The 20,560-nt window shown below is 39.9% G+C and overlaps 1 protein-coding gene across 1 annotated transcript in view; it reads left to right on the top strand.

The window, feature by feature from the left end:
• Nucleotides 1-1,021: 1,021 nt before the first annotated feature.
• GUCY2C (guanylate cyclase 2C) overlaps nucleotides 1,022-20,560 on the top strand; it is a 72,267-nt gene continuing 52,728 nt past the window's right edge. The window contains 9 exon segments of the mRNA XM_033116054.1: nucleotides 1,022-1,343; nucleotides 1,346-1,393; nucleotides 6,887-6,999; nucleotides 8,362-8,426; nucleotides 12,637-12,852; nucleotides 13,957-14,078; nucleotides 15,524-15,620; nucleotides 17,972-18,089; nucleotides 19,826-19,961. Of these exon segments, the coding sequence (XP_032971945.1) occupies nucleotides 1,175-1,343; nucleotides 1,346-1,393; nucleotides 6,887-6,999; nucleotides 8,362-8,426; nucleotides 12,637-12,852; nucleotides 13,957-14,078; nucleotides 15,524-15,620; nucleotides 17,972-18,089; nucleotides 19,826-19,961 (1,084 nt within the window). The 5' untranslated portion in view covers nucleotides 1,022-1,174.

Genomic DNA, 20,560 nt, shown 5'->3' with positions numbered 1-20,560 from the left:
TATCAAGTCTCATTATTATACTTTTTTATATCTTTTGAACCCATCTCTACTGCCACTGCTCTCATCCAGGCTTCCTTTACCTCTGAATGGGACCACAGAAATAGCCTCCTAACTTGCTCCATGTCCCCACTCCCACCTCTCTCCAGGTCATTCCTTGCTTAGCAGCTTAAGTGGTCTTTACAATATTCATTTGATCATATCCTTTTCTTCATTCCTATAAAGTTCCAAATCCTTAACGGCTTATAGGAAACCCCTTGGCCTACCCTGCCAACTCCTCTGGCATCCTTTATTGCCACTGGACCCCTAGGTATCTCCACTACAACCATGCTGTATCTCTTTCAGTTCCTGAAACATTCATGCCACTTTCCATATCTAGGCCTTTGCATAAGCTGTCCCCCTTCCTCACATGTCCTCCCTCTTTTTCCATTCAGCTAATTTCTGTTCAGTATTCTTTCCCAGGGAAGCTTCCTTTACTTTCTAATATAGGTGATTTTAATCTGCCACGTTTGCCTACACACGCTACACTTTTTCTCTTTGTCGAGTTTGGTTATTCATAATTATTTGTTTCATGTTTGTCTTCCCCACTAGAATGTATGTTCCATGAGGACATTAGTATAACATTGTGCATGACTGTATGCCCCATGCCTGCCAATGACCAAAAGATATAGTCAAGTCTCAATAAATCGTTGCTGATTGAAAAAGCTGGGTGAGTGTAAAACAGCTCTTTGTAGTTAAAGATTCAGTTTCAATGTGCAGCTATAACCTAAACAAAAGTAGTCCCTGTAAGCCCTTTGACCTTGTTTTCCATTTTACAAAGCTTTTTTATGTATATACTATACTTCCCTCTTCCATCTTCCCAGTGATGTGTCATAAGTTGATGTATTTTTATTGGGCGAGGCCCAGGTAATCTCCCTATTTACAACTCTGATCTTTCTGTGAGCAAACACACAAAGTGAACTTTGGTTTATCGCCTACCATAATGTAGCTGCTAATTACTGGCAAGCAGGCTTATTGTATGGTCCACGTGACTAGTGGGGCATGACCAGAAAGGAGCGTGGGGAAGAGTGGACCGAGGGACCCAGCTAGAGGTTGTCCAACTGGAGTTTCTGTCTCCCTAAAAGCCCAAAGTAAAACAAGTGAACACAAGGAGTATGGTTCCGAGGTGAGTGAGGTCATGAAGACACCACTGTTGGGCTTGGCTTTCTGTTCACTTCTCCTCCTTCCAGGACTCATGTCCTGGACCTCCGAATTGAAACAGAAATGCAAGAATGGCAGCTACGAGATGAGTGTCCTAATGATGAAGAACTCGGCCTTCCCAGAGACATCCCTGAAGAGCTTGAAAGATGCGTGAATCAGGGAATGGATATAGTGAGAAAACGTCTGAATAGTGATGGTAAGAATATAGAAACAGAGTCTTCCTCCTCCCTTTTACCACTTCTGGGGTCACAGCGTTGCTAATTGAAGACCTAGCATTTTTTGCCTGATCACCCAACCTTCTAAGGGCCTGTCCCACACCCGCTGTCTATTTCAAGGGAGAGAGAAGGATTTGAGTCCTACCACAGTGAGTTTACTTATAATCCACCCTGCTCTGGGAATGGCCCCCATTAGGGACTGCCAGGTGATCACAGCGGTGAAATGCCCCAGATGGCATTTCATTAAAAACCAGATCTATTGTTCAGTTTCAAAGAGGCATCATGTTTCCTCCTACTGCTGCTCAGAGGCAAGATTTGGTCTGGACCTGAGATTTCACAGGTTACCAGTCGAGAAGATGAATTAAGAGAGTGAAATTCATACCGATGCCAAATCTTTCTCTGGGATTTTTAATCCATCTGTTTACTCTTTACATCTCTGGTGGCTATTATTATAAAACATAGTCAATATATTAAATTTGCAATCAAATTCAGTGTTGCAGTTCTTCACTGTATCTTTTAATTATTAAAGTGAACTTTATAACATTAGATAAAATATGTAGAATGAAGAGAAAAATATCATTCCTGATAATTTCTAGCCACCCGGATGTTTCCAGTGTCTTTTCACATGCTTCTCAGTTTCTTGTTTTTAAGAACATGGTTGGGATCACTATGCCACAGAAAAAAATTTATATCCTTCTGATTTCACTTTACATTATTTTACAAGTGACTTTCCTATAGCTGCATAATCTTCATAGCACCATGTGAATGGATGTATAATATCCCTTGGAGTAGATGTTCTTCCAAATCATTTAATAATTATGTATTATAGGATATGCTATTATTTTTAATGTCTCATGATTATTTAAAAATACTATACCAAACATTTTCATGTTTTTGTTTTTTTCGCATTCTTTGAGACTAGATTGACAAAAGTATCATTACGGAGTCAATGATATTTCATGCATCTTAATGGTTAATTATGGTTTTGAGGAAGGTATCTCTAAATTTTATCTATTTAAAATTCTGTGGTAATAACAACAGGTATCATACATCACATAAGCATAATAACTTTCTTTTGTGCAGATACATTTTTTCAATTATTTCTGAGACTGAAATCAGATGTAAATAGACAGAACTAGGAGGTCATTTAATAAAATCCTCTTATTTACTGAGGCAGTATATAATAATGGAAAGAACATTTTGATTTAAAGTCTGAAGACCTGGATTCATGTCCCTACCTCAGAACTCTCTGTGGCCCTGGGTGAATGATTTTCCTTGGTCTCTCTGAGCCTTGGTTTCCTTGTTTATCGAATACCTATAAAGTGCTAGGTAAAATATATAATCTCTTTAATCACCCCAGCTCTGTAAGATTGACATTGTTGGCAGTGTTTCACAGTGGAGGTTTAATAACTTTGCTGAAGTTAATTAAACAGGTTGTCTGTTTCAAATGACATTCAAACTCGTACAGTATCTGTCTGATTCAACACAGTGTATCATATTGCCACTGTAAGATCTTTATCCACCTTTACCCAAACTTTCTCATTAAAATAAGGCCGTGGAACATTATGGTTAGAATTAGAGGTTTGGAATCAGACAGCTCTTGGTTCACATTCTAGCCTTTTAGCCAACCATTTAGCACCAGTGACCTTGAGGAAGTTTCTCAAGATTTCTGAGCTTCAGTACCCTCACCTATAAAATTACAATAGATAGCAGTTACCTCATGTGGATATGGTGTGAATTAAATGAGGAGATTCATATAAAGTATGGAGTACAGTGATTGAAACATAGTAAGAACTCAATAAATGGCAATTGTTTTTATTGTTGTCACTGTTACTGTTGGTCTTGTTGAGGACGTTAATGTTATAGTTGTTGCTACGTTGTTGCTGCTTTTAGGAAAACAAGTTACCAGGCACGTAAAATAAACAGTAAAATGTATTGGTAAGATCTTGATCTGTGAACTCATATAACCTGAATTTCAACTGCTGCTTCATCATTTACTAATTGAGTGAGTTATTTATTCTCTCGAAGTTTCACTCATCTCACTTGTAAAATAGAGTCATTAATGGTGAGGTTGTTGAATGGAATAAATGAGTGGAAGATTTGGGGGAGTGAAAGATAAACAATGATACCCAAATTTTTGCACTTGATGCCTTTTGTTGGATGAATGTTCATGCATAATGAATTCTAAAAGGGCAGATTGTGAGGGCAGGATAGGTTCATGTCCTAAATATTATTTATTATTTGGGAAAATTTTATTAGTAGTATTTGGGGAAAATTCCATGACAATATACTTAAAGGCTAAATTGTAGAAATTAAACGTTCAAATATGGTGGGTGATGTCCAAATGGAAGAGATCAATGTTTTTTCCTAGTACTTAGGAAACCTTTGTGGATTTTGAAGAATAGATAGGATTTGGTGGAAAATGTGAACAAATGAAATTCCTTTAACTTTAGGACATCAGCTCTTCCTGGATGTATGTTCCATGGCTAAACACACCTGGTCCATAACCTCCACATTCTCTCATGTGTTAAGGGGGACCCTTTCCTAGACTCCAGCACTCAAGGCCAGATTTACTTTGATCCAACCCCATCCTCAAAGCCCTAGATAGGAGAGAGAGGGTTCTGAGATCGCCCTGTATGTTATGGCATTCTGCTCATCCTCTCAGGACTGAGATATCATGGTAGGATGGGAGTGCAGGCAGGCAGGACAGGGATGAGAAACAGCACTTGGAGTAACTGCTTATTTTAAAAGTCGTTTGATTTGTCGTTCCATGGAAGTCATTCCATTGCCTGAAAAATGTTCGGTATTTTCTTGAGAAATCATTTAGGATTGGGGAAGATAAAAGGCATATGAAACCAAAACAGTTCACATAACCATATAATGTTGAGCGGCAGCAGCATACATACTGCAGTATGTTCTACAGAAGTGGATCTCAAACTTTTTGATCTCAAGACCTGTTTGTACTCTTAAAAATAATTGTAGGCTCTGAAGAGTTTTGCTTCTGCAGTTACATTTATCAGCATTTACTGTATTGGAAATGAAAACGGAGAAATGTTTTAAATATTTACTTATTGATTCATTTAAACAACAATTATAAACACTTTATCTGTTAACATAAAATTTCTTTGTCAAGAAAACCTGTATTTCTCAACCCAAAGAATAAAAATAGGTGAGAAAAATGGTATTGATTTACATGTTTGCAAATCTTTAATGTCAGGCTTAATAGAAAATGGCTGAATTCTCATATCGGCTTCTGCATATATTTGTTGAAATAATACATATTATATAGCCTCTGGAAAACCCCACTATAAGCTCATGAGAGAAGGAGAGTAGAAAAAAACAAAGAATGTCTTAACATAATTATGAGAATAGTTTTGGCCTCCTGGACATCCTGAAAGAGTCTTAAGGTACCACTGGAATTTATGGCCCACACTTTGAGAACTGTTCTACAGCAAATCAGATTCTAGAATTGGATTGCCCTAGGTTCAAAACCCAGCTCCATTCCAAACAAGTTAATATACCTCTCTAGACCGCCATTTTCTCATTTTTAAATTAAGAAGATAAAATATTAACCTCATGGGAGTCAGGGGAGGATTAAGTGACACGATGCTTGCAAACATCCATAGCCCAATACTAGTCATATAGTAACAGAGAGCATCCAGTTCTGTTCTATGACTAATGGATGAGAAACTGGGGCCCCAGAAGTGAAGTTGTTTGTCCATGATCACACACAATAGATGTTAGTTCCCCTTCTCCCAGACCCTGTGCAGGATCTATAACTGGGTTTTGCTGTGCCCTTCATGGGCTGCCTCAACCCTAGGATTTAAAAGTGAGTCTTCTTCAGTGTCCCTCATGGCGACAGGAGGTTGAAGGGGAGACACTATCTTATGCAGTAACAGTGGAAGTGTGGCTATGTTCCTGAAGCCCTGTTTTCATCATATGACTGTACACTGGCCTCCACTTCACTTCCTGACTCCTCTTGCTTGCTGCTTTCCAAAAGTCTTCTCCATCCCAATTTTCTACGACTTTCCACATGTACTCTCCATTGCTCTAGGTCCACTACAGCTTCACTCATACTAATCCCCTGGCTTCATATACCCTATATTCTCCCTGTTGTTATGAGAATTGAATATGATGAAGGGCATAGTGCACTATGGCTGGCACAGAGCTACACTCAAGCGCTAATTGCTACTCAACGTATCACTGACCCCACCTCTTCCATGAATTTTCTCTGACTGGTCTTATTACATTGAGCTCTCCAATTTGCTAGTCTTACTGAACAAAGTGCTGCCATCTTTATTTATCAGAATAAGTGTTCTTGAATTTACCTCCCCGCTCCCCAAAAAAAGAAAAGAAAAAACAAAAGTCAAGAGATAAAATATTCTCTGGTTGGTAGACACCTCTCTGAGGTTGCTATAGAAGTGCAAAGACTTTTCCATCTCCGAAAAAAAGACACATACTCTCCGATAGTAGTTGTTTGCCAACAGGTCTCTATGTTTAAAATATTCTAATTTGGATGTTCAGAGAACAATAACTTCTGTTGTTGACATCCTTTACTCTTTTGAAGAAATTAAAATCACCACATTTGACAAACCTGGTTTTAATCCTATTTTACATGTGAGTGAACCAATTGAGAAAAATTTAAATGGCATGTGCAAGAACACCTGGAAAATCACTTTATGCCACCAGACTAGCAGCTGCTGTTTCCAGGCTTCCTGTATAAGGGCTTGGCAAAATTAAAGACATCTCTGCTGAGGAATCAGACATTTGTCCTGAACATTTTTTATTGGAAGGAGAATAAAATGTACGAGACAGAGCTTGGTCAAATGGTTCTGCGCTCTCTCTGTTCCCTTCCAAAATGTGGTGCCTAGCAATTCCCAATGATACTACCATCAGTGCTCTTGCCCTCCTCTGAAGATGATCCATTATCCAAAGTTCCTGGGCAAGAATGGGGTGGCTCAGTTCGCTTTGGCTTTGAGGACAAACCACAGAGGTGCAAATGTGCACACTGGCAGCAAACAGAACCAGCACCTTGGGAGCATGAAGGAACAAGTATCGTAATGTATGCGTCACTGCTTTCCTATTACTCCTCAGGCCCACAGAGGAGACTTGCTGAGTCTAAATTTGTGAAAAGAGGATGAAGAGAACAACAATGTTCTAAAATGGATTGTGAGATGGTTGCACAAATATATATGTATATTTACCAAAAATCATTGAATTGTATACTTAAAGTGGGTGATTTTTAGGGAGGGGAAAATTACACCTCAATAAAGCTGTTCAGAGAGACAGACAGAGAAAGGAAAGAAGTGACAGGGAGTAATATAAGAACTCAGAGCTCAAATATTCCTAGGTCTGAAAATGGATATCCATTTTTCCCCAGGATCAATTGGCAGAAGGTCAATCTCACGGCTGGCTGGTATGAACTACTGAAAAATAACACTAGTTTTCTCTTTTCCCTCATTTTTGGATAACAGGCATAAATGTGATTGTGAATGCTAGCTTTATCGTTTCGGACAGTGACATTTATAAGAAAAATGACTGTCGGAGTAGCACCTGTGAAGGCCTCGACATACTCAAGAAAATTGCAGTAAGTATCTGCCTTTGTAGGTAGAGCTCACACCCTATTGGCACAGGACCATCACAGTGTGAAACTTGGGTACCTGTCCATGAGCTTCTCTCACGTCACCTCTAACCACACAGCTGAGTGATTTGAAGACTGGGCACTCTAACTTTATCCCTATATATTTCCCAAGTGGCAAGGGCCCTCCAGGAATCCAAGAGACTGGGGTGAATCAGCTATGTACTACCCGTACACTTTTAGTGGTATTTAGGGATTACTTGTTTAAAAATTTTTAAATTGAAATGTTGATAGTAACTGGTTTGCTTTGTGTCCCTTAAGAAGTACCTGAAGTGCCCTGTTAAAAATATATTCGAAAGCTCTACACCAGAGATCTCTGTTTCATGTCATCAACATATATTCGGTCACAGATTAATTGCATAGGGCTGAATCAGAAACCTAATTTGAAGTAATAAATGTAATGTCAAAGGATAGAGAGGGGAAGAGAGAGATTCTTTCACAGTCCCTCCTCCCAACTCCCAGCCCCAACCAGAGCTTTATGGAGCTAGAGAATGTTCCAAGTTCTCTACAGGCAAGTAGGTGTACGAGATACCCCCTTTACGACAGAAAGCTAAGAAAAGGCTCTCCACGAAGCAGGGCACTGGTTGCAGAGCCATGGTTTCAAACTTGAATCAATAACATCACACCAACCAGATAGGCCACTCCCATGTCAGGAAGAGGGGTTGATTACAGCAGTCAGTCTCAATCTTGGGAGCTTGAGGAGTGAGCAAAGGCGGTTTAGTAAATGCCACTTTACGATTCTAGGAGTGTGCACTTCTTCCTTGGATCTCTACAGAGGGATGTATGACCTGGTTCTCTAAAACCAAGGACGGGATGTTCCTTATCATGTTCCCCTTGAGAAATAGTAGAAATAAGCTCTATTGTCACCCAACTGGTCATACAGCAATTTTTTCTCTTTAGCCCTGCTTTGTAGCTCTCCCTGAAACTGAAACTTGCCCACTCCCTCCAAAGCATCTCCAAAACTAGTTCCTCCTTAATCTGGCCTACAGATATTACTCCTGTGCCCATCTGCCACTCCTTATTCCATCATGCATATCCCCCTCTTGAAAAAGACTTCAGGTTCACCTGCAGTTAGCTCACTGTCAATGGAATATTTTCCCTCCACCCACTGCATCACCTTTCTGTCAGACTTCTTGATCCCTTAGCAGCCCCTTGTCCAGCCCGAGGTACCATATGTTGCTCCTTTCTAACATCTTAATCGGCCCACTTTCTAACCTTCTGGGAGCCTTCCCTTTGCTCCTCCTTTTGCTTTGATTAATTTTTTTCAGTTTTAGGTATGAGTTTTTTGTTTTCTTTTTTTTCCTTCTACAGACTGAAAAAACAATGGGCTGTGTCCTCATGGGGCCCTCGTGTACATATTCCACGTTCCAGATGTAGTAAGTAGTTTGTTTTGTTGTTGTTGTTTTAATGCCACTGTGAATTGAAGTCAAGATGGGATATCAGTGTGTAAATGATTTATCAGACAACAGTCTAGTCAAGGCAATACAATCAGGGGTGTTAAGGCCCTCGTATTTTGTCACTAGTCCATAACTATCATTCCTCTATCCAGGTAACTCTACCTTTTTCTCAGTGTAGGGGGAATGACAGTAATTGTTTAGGTTTAATTACTAACACCTGAGCTTGAGAGGCAACACGGTATAGGTTAAAACAAATGTCAGAGTCCTGGCAAGGAACAGGGAAGACACTGACTTTGAATAATTTGAGAAGTTTAATCAAGGAAATATTCACAAAATACCATGTTTCCCCGAAAGTAAGACCAGGTCTTATATTAAGATTTGCTCCAAAAGACGCATTAGGGCTTATGTTCAGGGGATGTCCTCCTGAAAAATCATGCTAGGGCTTATTTTCCAGTTAGGTCTTATTTTCAGGGAAACACGGTTTGAGCAGAGTATGGAAACACAAAAAAGGGCAGCCCCCTAGGGCATGAGCAGGGCTCTGTTCCAGCTGTCAGTCTGTGTGAGTAGAGAAAGTAGCAGGGTACTTATTTCATAGTGTTATTTGAGGATTATGTGAATAACATATTAAAGTACTTTGCACAGTGCCCTTATCCACTTAGAAAGAAGCTTCCAATATATTCTAGAATGAAAATATTTCTGTCAGAAACAACTATGCTGAAGGACCCCTTGAAATGGATTTCGGAGGGCAAACATTCGACCTCTGAAATTTCTTTTGCAAAGTCTGCTTCTCACACCTGACACCCAGCTGTACAAATGGACTCTGATGCTCTGGCCTATAGCACAATGTAGACACACAGCACAGAAGCACTTTTTAAGCCCATCTTCCATACCAAAATGAGACAAATATAGAATCTTGCTCTTCGTTGTACTCATTCCCAATTGTCGTCTTGCCTGACCACTTTTTTTTTTATTCCTTTTTAAAAAATTTTTATTAAATGTTTCAGGGTGACATTGGTTAGTGAAATTATATAGATTTCAAGTGTTCATTTCTATAGTACACCATCTATATATTGCATTTTGTGTTCGCCACCCAGAGTCAATTCTCCTTCCATCACCATATACTTGACCCTGTTTTCCCTCTTCTACCACCCCCTCTCTCTCCTTACCCTCTGGTAACCATTAAACTGTTGTCTGGATCTATGAGTTTTTCTTTCTTTCTTTTTTGATCGATTTGCCTATGTTGAACCATCCTTGTGCCCCTGGCATGAACCTCACTTGATTGTGATGTATAATCTTTTTAATGTATTGTTGTATTCGATTTGCTAATGTTTTGTTTAGGATTTTTACTTCTGCATTCACCAGAAATATTGATCTGTAGTTTTATTTTTGTGTGTGTGTTATTCTTTTTCTTCCCAGTAGGCAGTGCTGGAGTGTTTTATTTTCTCTTGTCCTGTTCTGGCTTCTCGTGCAGTGGGAGATGTCCTGGGGAGATGGGCGTCTCCTCTGGGACCAGGTGGCCTCAGTCTCAGGGCACCACCCCCATGGGAGGATGCGGTGGTTGATGGAGTTCTGAGCCCCTGAAATCTCACTGCAGCACCTGCAGCCAGATGCATAGGTGTATGCCCCAGGAGCTTTGGGTGCCCCTGTCATCAGCCATGAAAGGTGGGGGCAGGGTGGGTTGAGACGTGGCTAGTTTGTTTGTGGCTTTGTTCTCCTCCAAGTAATGGTGACTGCCAGACCACAGCTGCCTCTCCCCTATGACTCCTTCCTTGTCACTGGGATTAGCCTCAGTGTGCATCTGCTGCTCAGGAACTATCTCTCCCGTTCTCAGGGCTGTAGATATTCTGCTCTTTAATCTGATACTGCTACCATTCTTTCTGGAGCCCGCTGCTAACACTGGGAGGGTGTGGGAGAGGCGAGCTCTGGGAGAGTGTGGGAGGTGGCCAGACTCTGTGGCTTTGTCTTCTGCCTGACAGTAAGGCTGTTAGACCACAGTTGTACTTCTGTATTTGGTCTTTGTCCCGAGGTGTCTGCCCAGATTGCTGGGTCAGTTGTATTATATGCTGATCCCTCACACAGAATTGCTGAGGCCACAGAAGGTTTACCTATAGTCTCAATCCTCCCCTCTCCTGGGACCACAGTGAGCTCCAGGCTACGTCCACCAGTCTCCGTCTCTGTACTTCTCCCGTCCGTCCTCCCCTGCTCACCCCAATTCACCCACCTTCAGATGTTTCAATACACGGGTCTCTCAGATGTGTTTGTGTGTTGCGTAGGGAATCCTTTGTTGAATTATAGCTGTTCAACTTGTTGTGACTTCCAGGGGAGACATCAAGGAGCATGCATGCCACCATGTTTCTGACGTCACTCCTGACCACTTATTGACACTGCTATAGAGTGTGCCCAAAAAGAAAGGAGGCTTGAGGAAACCGATTCACCATTCATGAGGACTTGCCATGTGCAAAGAAACACTTTAGTTTTGTTGGTACAGAGAGAAGGAAGTAAAACATAGCCCCTGCCTGGTGAAATAAAGGTGACAAGGACACTGGTGACCAATACAAGGCTTAGTGAGATAGGTTCCATCAGAGAAGTACAAACAAGACGCTGTGGACCAGAGAAAATGGTCAACTCCGGTTGGGAGAATTAAACTTCAAGAAGAAAGACTTCATGAAGGCAGTGGTATATAAATTGTGTGTTAAAGAATGGGTAACATTTTAATGGGTAGAGATGAGGGGATCAGCACATCAGCCAGGCAGAGGGAGAAGTATGTGTAAAAGCAAAGAAGCAGGGATATGTAGAAAATGTGTGGAAGTCTGTATTAACTGGTATGCAAGCGAGGCGTTGGAGAATAATAGAGATAAAACTAGAGAAATTAAGTAGGGCTATATTTGGGAGGTCATGAAAGAGTCATATTTGATTAGATTATTAGTCATGTATGATTTGTTGTATTTAATTAACCATTAAGTTTGAGCAGGGAAGTCCCATAAGAAGCAGCTCAACTTTGGGAAGGATAATTGACAACAGTGTGTAGGAAACACAGGAGCACATAAGGAGAGACTGATGACAGGAAAGTCAGCAGGGGAGAAGGAGGGCCTGTTCAACAAGAAAGCCGCTGACATAACAAGGAGGATAACTTTTAAATATATTTAAAGGTGGAATCAATAGCATTTGATAATGATTGGATATTGGGGCAAGGGGAGGAAAGTAGTCCAAAAGTTTTTGAGATCTCAAAACACTAAAAGAAATGAAAAAATTAGAATAAGGAATAATTCTGAGAGATAAAAATACAAGATAAATTTAGCTGTGAACGAGAGAAGTTTGAGATGCAAGCAGGATACCCAGTGAAACCTTGAGCGGAGCACTAAAGATGGAAGGGGATATTGCTGTCCTTCCTTTGTCAAACACATATTGAGCACCTTCATATGAACCAGGCTGACTGGAGATACTGAGGCAAACAAGCCAGACAGGATTCCTGACTTCAAGGAGCTTGTGGTCTAGTGGAGGAGACAGGTATTAAACAGATGCTCACCCAAATAATTACCTGGTTTTTGATATCAAGGATAGTTTTCCTGATGGATAAAGAGATATTTAATCTAGGATCTGATAGATGAGCAAGAGTCAGCCAGGCAAAGGGGCAGGGAACAGCATTCCTGGCATTTGTCAAACCCCTGATGGAGAATGAAGTTTCATACCTTTAAGGAGCTATGAGAAGGTCCATATGCTGAGCAGGGGAAGGGCAACTCTACAATCCTCATCTGATGTCTGTCTCAAAGATAGACCACAGGAGAGAGGAAACAAGGCAATGCATGTAGGGAAAAGTGTAGAGGGCATCTTTTGGACTTTACAAAGGCCTGCCCTCTATTTTCCTAGCCCTACTCCCCAAAGTCCATATGACCCAGCCCCGATGTTATGACAGCCCAAATGACAACTAATTTTAGCGTTATTCAGAGTAACCAAGCCACAGATACATGAAGACACCTCTAGTGTGCTTAGAACATAGCATAAGTTCAATAAATGTCACTTTAAAGTTCACCTGTATGAGAGGGACACCTACATAAGTCAGAAACCTACTTGAATGACCCTATTTCATTCTTACCATTTATACCCACACGCTGAAACAGGTTAAACAGGGATCTTATTTGTGCTCCTTAAATTAATCCTGGTACTGGTTTCTTTCCACCTCTTGGCATAGCCTTGACACAGATTTGAAGTATCCCATGATTTCAGCTGGAAGTTTTGGATTGTCATGTGACTACAAAGAAACTTTAACCAGGTTGATGTCTCCAGCTAGGAAGCTGATGTACTTCTTGGTTGACTTTTGGAAAAACAATACATTCCCATTTAAACCTTTTTCCTGGGACACTGCATATGTTTTCAAGAATAGTACCGAGACTGAGGACTGTTTCTGGTAAGCAGAATCTTTCATATTCTCTGGCACTTGCCACAGAGAGAAGCCATAGACTCATAGCAGGTTACTATCAGATGCACTTTCTATCTTTAACAGCCTTAGGGGTGCATACCAGCCCACTTTCTTACACACAAACAAAAGAAAGGGGCCAAAGGCAACACAGTATCATAAATATAATCAGCATGTATTGCATTTGCAACACTCTTCCTAGTTTTCAAAGTACATTCAGGTTAATTTTTCTTGATTCCTCACAGTAAACCCTTTGAAGAAAAGAGAATAGGTACAATGATCCCCAATTTAGCCATTAGGAAAATGAAAGCCAGACTTAATGCTTTCACATTACAGTGAAAGATATGACACCAGAGAATGTACCTTCTGCATATACCTACAACAAGTAGTTAGAAATCACTTCGCTCACAGCTTTTCAGAGGGTAAGGTAGGGGTAGGCAGAGAACAGGATAATGGGTGCCATTGCTAACATAAAATTGCAAGCGTCACTCCACTCCAGCAAAGGTGGCAGAGAGAATCCTTTGATGGGACTCCTGTCTGTACTTCCAGGTTGCTGCTTAGCTCTGCAGTCTCTCTCCACAAAAGTACCCAGAAGACTGAGGGATGGCACCACTGGGATTGCACATCTAGGGAACTACAGTCAACCCTAAGACCTCACCCTAGAAACTTTGGGGTGAACTTAGAACACACATAAGTTTATTTCACACAGGAAGAGAAATGATTCCTATGAACTCTGAAGTTTTGTACTGTAGATTCAGAGGTTTCAACTTCTCTGTGATAATAGGGCTGATTTATAGAGCCGAGGAGCACCTTCCTTCAGCAAATAGCAGGAAGCCATTGTAAAGGCCCCGCCAAGCGTCCACTATCTGTATACATACATGAAGATTCCCTAAAACTTGCCCTATATTTTCACTAAATTAGATGACCACAATCCTAACCCGTGTTATCACATGGTGTATTATCTATTGTGTTAATAGTGGAAATGAATTTTAGATGAACAAGTCCCAGACAGATCGGTAAATAATGAGCAAATGGCGTGGAAGGCTGTGAAGAAACTAAGCTGGTTTCTTTGAGTTTCTCTTTTTTCTGTTCTAGGTACCTCAATGCTCTGGAGGCTGGAGTTTCCTATTTTTCTCAGAAACTTAGCGTCAAGGATATGTTGAGGGGAAAGGACGAGTTTCAGGATATCTTAATGGACCAGAACAGGAAAAGCAATGGTAAGGGGACGTGAAGACAATGTTTTGCCCACTTCTTTCTAACAGTTACTGCTTCCTTACGAGTCATTTTGACAAATCTACCACCACAGTTATCATCATTATCTCAAGTTATTTTTTATCTTTTGGGAGATCTGTAGTTGCATGCAACTCCATTGTATTGTTCTTGTGTTGATTTAAACCTTATTGTCTGAGAGAAATTAGAAAAGTAGGGTTGAGCTAATATATTAACATCATAAAAGCAATGATGATAAAATCCAGCTTTTATAAACCAAAATGTTATCACTACCCACCATCAGTAAACTGGTTTTTAAGTTTACCTCCAATAATATATTGGTGGATTTATGACAATTCCTCAAACATGCTGAACCCTGGTCCCCGGTGACCTAGAAGATACATTTACTGATCTCTAGCCTCAAGCAAAATTACAAGGTAAGCAAAGATTGTATCACTTTCCTTTAATCTCTTTGTATTTCACCTGCCCAATGATCTCCCAGATATAGACCAAGTGTGAAAGGCTAATGGGATAAAATCATCATCACTAAATTATTAGGTGATTTGCCTCACTTTCCACAGAATTCTCTTTACAAATAAGAATATATCAGGAGCAAAGGAATCAACTCTGAGAATTTTTCTACAGGAAAATGCTTGCTTGGCAGGATTTCCTGGTATCACTCAAATCATCATCTACCATCATTATTAAGCATTTGCCCAGTTAAGAACCTACCATTTGCAAAACATTGGCCAAGATATGAGAAAGAACTATCAAATTATTCATGTCCCTAAAGAGTTTATGATTCATCTGCACAATACAGTATATAAAAAGATCTAATGAAGTGTCCCCTAAGTCCTCTTACTGATAAAATCATGCATTTGTGAAGTGTGGCTGCGATTATAGAATCAGATTGGATGCTATCATTAAAATCACTCAGACTGAGTTCTGAGTTAAGAAGCTACAAACAAAACCTAAGGAAAGTTGCTTAGGAAAACTTCATAAATTCTCTTATTAACTTACACTGTATCTTTTTCAACCACTTTACAAATGGTGAAGTACACTTCACTTATCAATGAAAATAGTTTTTGTAACGACTCCAGCCTGGTGTGATGGAATAAGCACTGAATTGAACTCACAACACTTGAATATCAGAGCTAGTAATTTCCTAGTCATCTACTAGTTCTTTAAACCCTTTGACATCTTGGCTCGGTCTCCTTCAATCAGTAAAATTAAGTGTATGGACGAGAGAATTCTTTCCGAGTTTCCATGCAGCTCTGCTGTGACTGTAAATTTTTTAAAAGGAGGGGGGTAAGTAATTTGAGGAATTGGTTTTAATCTTAAAATATAAACGTAGCATGGACATACTGGATTCAGAGTCAGGCACCTGGCTCCCTCCTTGTTTGTGTGTAGACCATTGTGTATTTCTCTCCTTGTCTTGCTCTCTCTCCTCCAGTGATTGTTATGTGTGGTAAACCGCACTTCCTCAACAGCATCAAGGGTGACAAGAAAGTGGCTGAAGACACTGTCATTATTCTGGTGGATCTATTCAAGTAAGTATAACATTCAGAATAACTCTTCTTCTTTCAGAAAGAAAATACTTGAAGGATATCCAGAAGACACATTCTTTTTTCTCTTGCTTTGCACAACTTCATAAGGGGCTCAGTATGATCATAATATTTTAATTTATGTTTCATTCCTTCTTCATCACACTCTCATTCTTATTAAATTAATTGTAGCCTTAGCAGGATGTAGTCCTTTGACCTCATTGTCATGTCTAAATACCAAAGTTTGTTGAAAACCCCATGAAACCCACCTGTCTATTCATCTGTGAGGATCTGGGTCTCCAGCCTGATTTTAAGGTCTTTTTGCAGGCAGTGACTTATAAGTTATAAGTTATAAGTTATAAGTCAACTTATAACCCAAAGTGTGCCATATCTGTGCCCTTCAATTGCTAATGGACTTTGGTCCTAGATTATTTTTCCTTCAGTCACCTTTGCTACGACGAAAGTTCCAGTTAAATGAGTTTCATTCACACAATTATTCTGTGGCCTCTGTGGCATAGTCACTGGGTAGTGATCTTTTCCTCTGCACTTCTCTGGACTAAGGAGAGAAAATGCTAGAGAACAGAAATCACTCTTAATCACATCTCCTCGTTTCACCACTCATCTTCTAATATGCTGGAGACCCGCAAACTAACTGTGTCAAGGTAATATTTGAGACAGATGAAGCCTAAAGAAGGTATCACTGGTGCGCCTGTGCCCTTTGTCCAATCAACTAGGTCATATGACTTCACTTATCTGACTGCATCATTAATTATTACCTGTCTGTATTCAGACCAGAAGTGATTACCGTGCTAGATCTTTCCCATATTTGCCTAGTCATTTCACCCGCACTAAGTGTACTTTTCTCAATGAAATGAAGCATAGGAACTGCCAGCCTGTTTGACCCCAAGTGTTCATGAAGATAATTTAATCAATCAACTTAGCCTTTTAGCTGCAGAATACAGGAAGGAGGGCAAGTTATAGACATTCCATTCCTACAACCACATTGATGATAGCTGCTTTCAATAACTGTTCTTTGCCCTTTGTGAGGCATCCTCAGTGTAGCCAGGATGGTGTGATTTTAATTTTACCAAATCCTCTTATTAATTCTCTTATTAACTTATACTATATCTTTTTCAACCACTTTACAAATGGTGAAGTACACTTCACTTATCAATGAAAATAGTTTTTGTAACGACTCCAGCCTGGTGTGATGCCAAAGTCCTCCATTGGCTGCCAAAGTCCTCCATTGACTGCCTTTGTCACTATTCTTGAAGGACACTGGCTATGTCTTGGGAGAAAATCATGAGATTCATTTGAAACTAAATATAACTTGGGTTCAAATTCTAATTCTGACACTTCTGGTTCATTTGACTGTTGGGTATTACTTAGTGTCTTGAGACTAAATCTGCTCATTTGTAAAATGAGAATAAAAATGCCTGCTTTATAAAGATAACTCTTAGGATTAGATGTGATAATATGAGCAAAATATTCAACACAGTTCTCAGTACACAGATGTGTTCACCGACTGAATATTAAATGATGGTTATCTTAGTTATAGCAGTTCAAACATGCTAGATTCTTTGCACACTAAAACATTCAAATGATTAGGAAGCTTAGAAACCACATGATTTGGAACACAATCTCAGACAGTACTAAGAGTCCACAATGTGCTAAGTATTTTTTTGGAGCTGAGCATACAAGGATCAATAAGCGAATGTAAAGAAGTTTACAGTATTAGAGAAAATGTTTAGCTCTTCCATGCTTGTGTTTTGCCATCTAATAAGTAAATTTAATTCATAATATTTTCTCTATCATATCCCAATATCTCTAAATTGTTATGAGCACTTAAGGAAAAAAAGACTTTCTAGGTATAAACCAAGGGTCATTAAGCCTTGAAAGCAAGCACCAGCTCACATGCCCAGAACACCCAAAAAATTTCCCTCAAATATATGGTGATGGAAAGAGAACTGACTCTGGGTGGTGAACACACAATGTGATATATAGGTGATGTATTACAGAATTGCACACCTGAAATCTATGTGACTTTACCAATCATTGTCACCCCAATAAACTTTAATTTAAAAAAATCTCTCTCAAAGAAGTAACTGTATTCTGATCTTCCTTTCTCTTTATGTATGTTAACCACAGCTGCCTAACTTCTCTTATTCAACTTAACAGGTATAGAAGAAAATACATCTAGCTCAGAAAAGTAGAAAGTTTTGCAGGTTAGCTACTAGAAAAATAAAATGTTTTCAACTATTTCAAGGCTAATGTTAGAGTTTGTGTGAATTGTAGGAGCTCCATCTCTATTTTTGGAGGAATATAGTTTTCATTAGGCACTTGTGCTTTTATTACAGTGATGACTACTTCAAGGACAATGTCACAGCCCCTGACTATATGAAAAATGTCCTTGTTCTGACACTGCCTCCTGAAAATCGCACTTCAAGTAGCTCTTTCTCCCGGGATTTATCACCGGTAAGCTGCGTGTGTGTGTCTGTGTGTGTGTGTGTGTGTGTGTGTTGTTTATCAGGTAAGATATTATTCTACTCTTTGGACCCCAAATTCTAAAATGAACAATTTTTTTTTTATTCATTCCAATTCACTCAACAAGTGTTAACTGAGACCAACTATGTGTAATAGCAGGATTCCTGCGATTACAAGTCTTACTATAGGTCACTGTGCTAAGCTCCGACCAGCGCAGCCGTGCACACTTCCATAACATCAGAATGGAAGTGAGTGTGGGAAGATAGAAGAAGCCCTGCTAACTTAGGGGAGGTTGAGGTTAACCAGTGTCAGAAATGAAGCTTCTTATATCCTAAAGCAACTTTCTGCTGGCATCCACCTCAAAATTCTACCTTTAGAAATATATATTCCTAGGTTAAGACGTTGTCATCTATTGTAATTAGGGTAACCATTGTCCAAATTTGTCCAGGAGAGTCCTGGTTTGTTCCTCTTGTCACAGCATGCCATCTGTGTTAGCATTTGTCCCTCAAAAAAAGCAGCTCCCATTAGACTTCAATCATGGTCATCTTATTATGATGCAGGACCCGTGACTAATACCACATCAGGCTTTGTCAGTCACTGCCCCTTAATGTGATTGTGTTCGTGATTGGATTCGTCTGTGATTGGTAGTCTGCCCTCAGAGACAGTGGGAAGCAGGTCTGGAGTGGGAAGAGGAAGGAAGCAGCAGTCCTGAAGACCCCCCCCGCCCCGAACAACTTTGTGATGGCAAACAACAGCCAGGCCCATAGAGGTTTAAGGACAGTTGGGTGCCTTTGGGAGCATCACAGTTTTTCCTAGACTAGCAGTTCTAAGTCGTCTGTTTTCCAAGCCTGCCAAAATGAGGGGCTCCAAAATGAGGGGCTTTTGGGTGGGGCTGGGTCTTAACCAGATTCTTTTCATGATTTTGGCAAGAGAAGCCGGAACCAGTGAAAGGTGTTTTATTATTTCCTTTTTATATTTTCTGGTATATATACTTTGGGGTGTAATATTCAGATATCACTTGCACAGCTTCTAGACTCTGGCAAAAGTGTGATTCTTCACAGGTGGGTGATCCAAAATGCCCTAGCTGACAGAACTCACTTGGTCTCAGGGTGGCACAGAAATTTTAATCTATAGCCCAACTCTGTGAAGACCAGCATACAACTATTGCAGAGGAGTTTTGAGGCTCTCCTTTATGTTCCCGCCAGCAAACATTTGTGGCCTGAAGTAACACCCACTCAGAACTGTCTTCAAAGCAAGGTCAATGGTATCATCCAATCAAAACTCTTCCTGCCCCTGTCAGGAAGGCAGGCGGCTGTTTTTGTTGTTGTTCTCTTTTACTCTTTAATGAAAACATTAAACTACAAGCCAACATTATTTTTGTATAAAATCTTACAAGAATTAAGAAAATGCTGTATGTTGTCCTTCCTAGTTGAAATAATATATTTTATCATCATGGGAAGTACAACAGTTTTTAGTTATTTACCTAAAGGCAGTGTTCTCGGCTTATTGATCCCAAGAGAAGACAGAATTGTGACACAGGAATAATAAAGACCCCCACCCCAAAGGAAATGTTTTCCGAAAGTCTCCGTTAGTACCATCTCTACCATTCCCCCTAATATTCCTTTACCTGTCCAGTTATCCTGCTGATCCCAAGAACAGTTTGCTACAGGCTCAAGACCAAAATCTCTTTTCTGGAACTCGTTTTAAGATTTTCGTTTCTCACTCAGGTCAAAAATGACTTTTCTCTTGCCTACTTGAATGGAGTCTTGCTCTTTGGACATGTGCTGAAGACATTTCTTGAAAATGGAGAAAATGTTACCTCCACCAAATTTGCTCATGCTTTTCGGAACCTCACCTTTGAAGGTACTGGTCACCTAAGAACAAACAACAGCAACACCTAACTAACACTCTTTACAGAAAGCTGAATAAATACAGATTTTGTGGGTGGACTTTGGGAAGCAAATAAGGGGTTTGGCAATACGTAGATCAATATATGGAGGCAAACATTACTCTATAAAGTTTGAGGGCATTGTTATTGATGACTGGACTTTAGTTTATACTGTAGAATTTAGAGTCTTTGGATATCAAAGAAAGAGCACATAGCTTAGGCCCTGTGGTTATGAAGAAGCTCGTCACGTGGCATTTTACACAGTGCTGTCCTGAAGAGAAATATCTGTGCTTTGACTGGTCCTTCCATACTTCCGTTTCTATCCCTCAGAGATCAGGGACCCTGTGTTACCCCTCTAAGTTTAATTCAAAACCTCTCATAACAATACCACCCAAAATTTCTCAACACACGTCCCTCTGAACTACAGGGATCAACACTCCTTTTCCACACAAGCTCCTATTGAAACTCTTTTCATTTCCCAGATCTCATCCAGATGTTATAAAGAAATTTCCTTTTAGATTTAATGACTGTTAAGAACAAGACCAATGATAATTGAGTTCTTTAGTGGGCATTA

The sequence above is a fragment of the Rhinolophus ferrumequinum genome, chromosome 10, assembly GCF_004115265.2.
Source record: "Rhinolophus ferrumequinum isolate MPI-CBG mRhiFer1 chromosome 10, mRhiFer1_v1.p, whole genome shotgun sequence".
Lineage (NCBI taxonomy): Eukaryota > Metazoa > Chordata > Mammalia > Chiroptera > Rhinolophidae > Rhinolophus > Rhinolophus ferrumequinum.
Note: the sequence above shows the minus strand (reverse complement) of the source record. Positions and strands in the feature narration are given on the sequence as shown.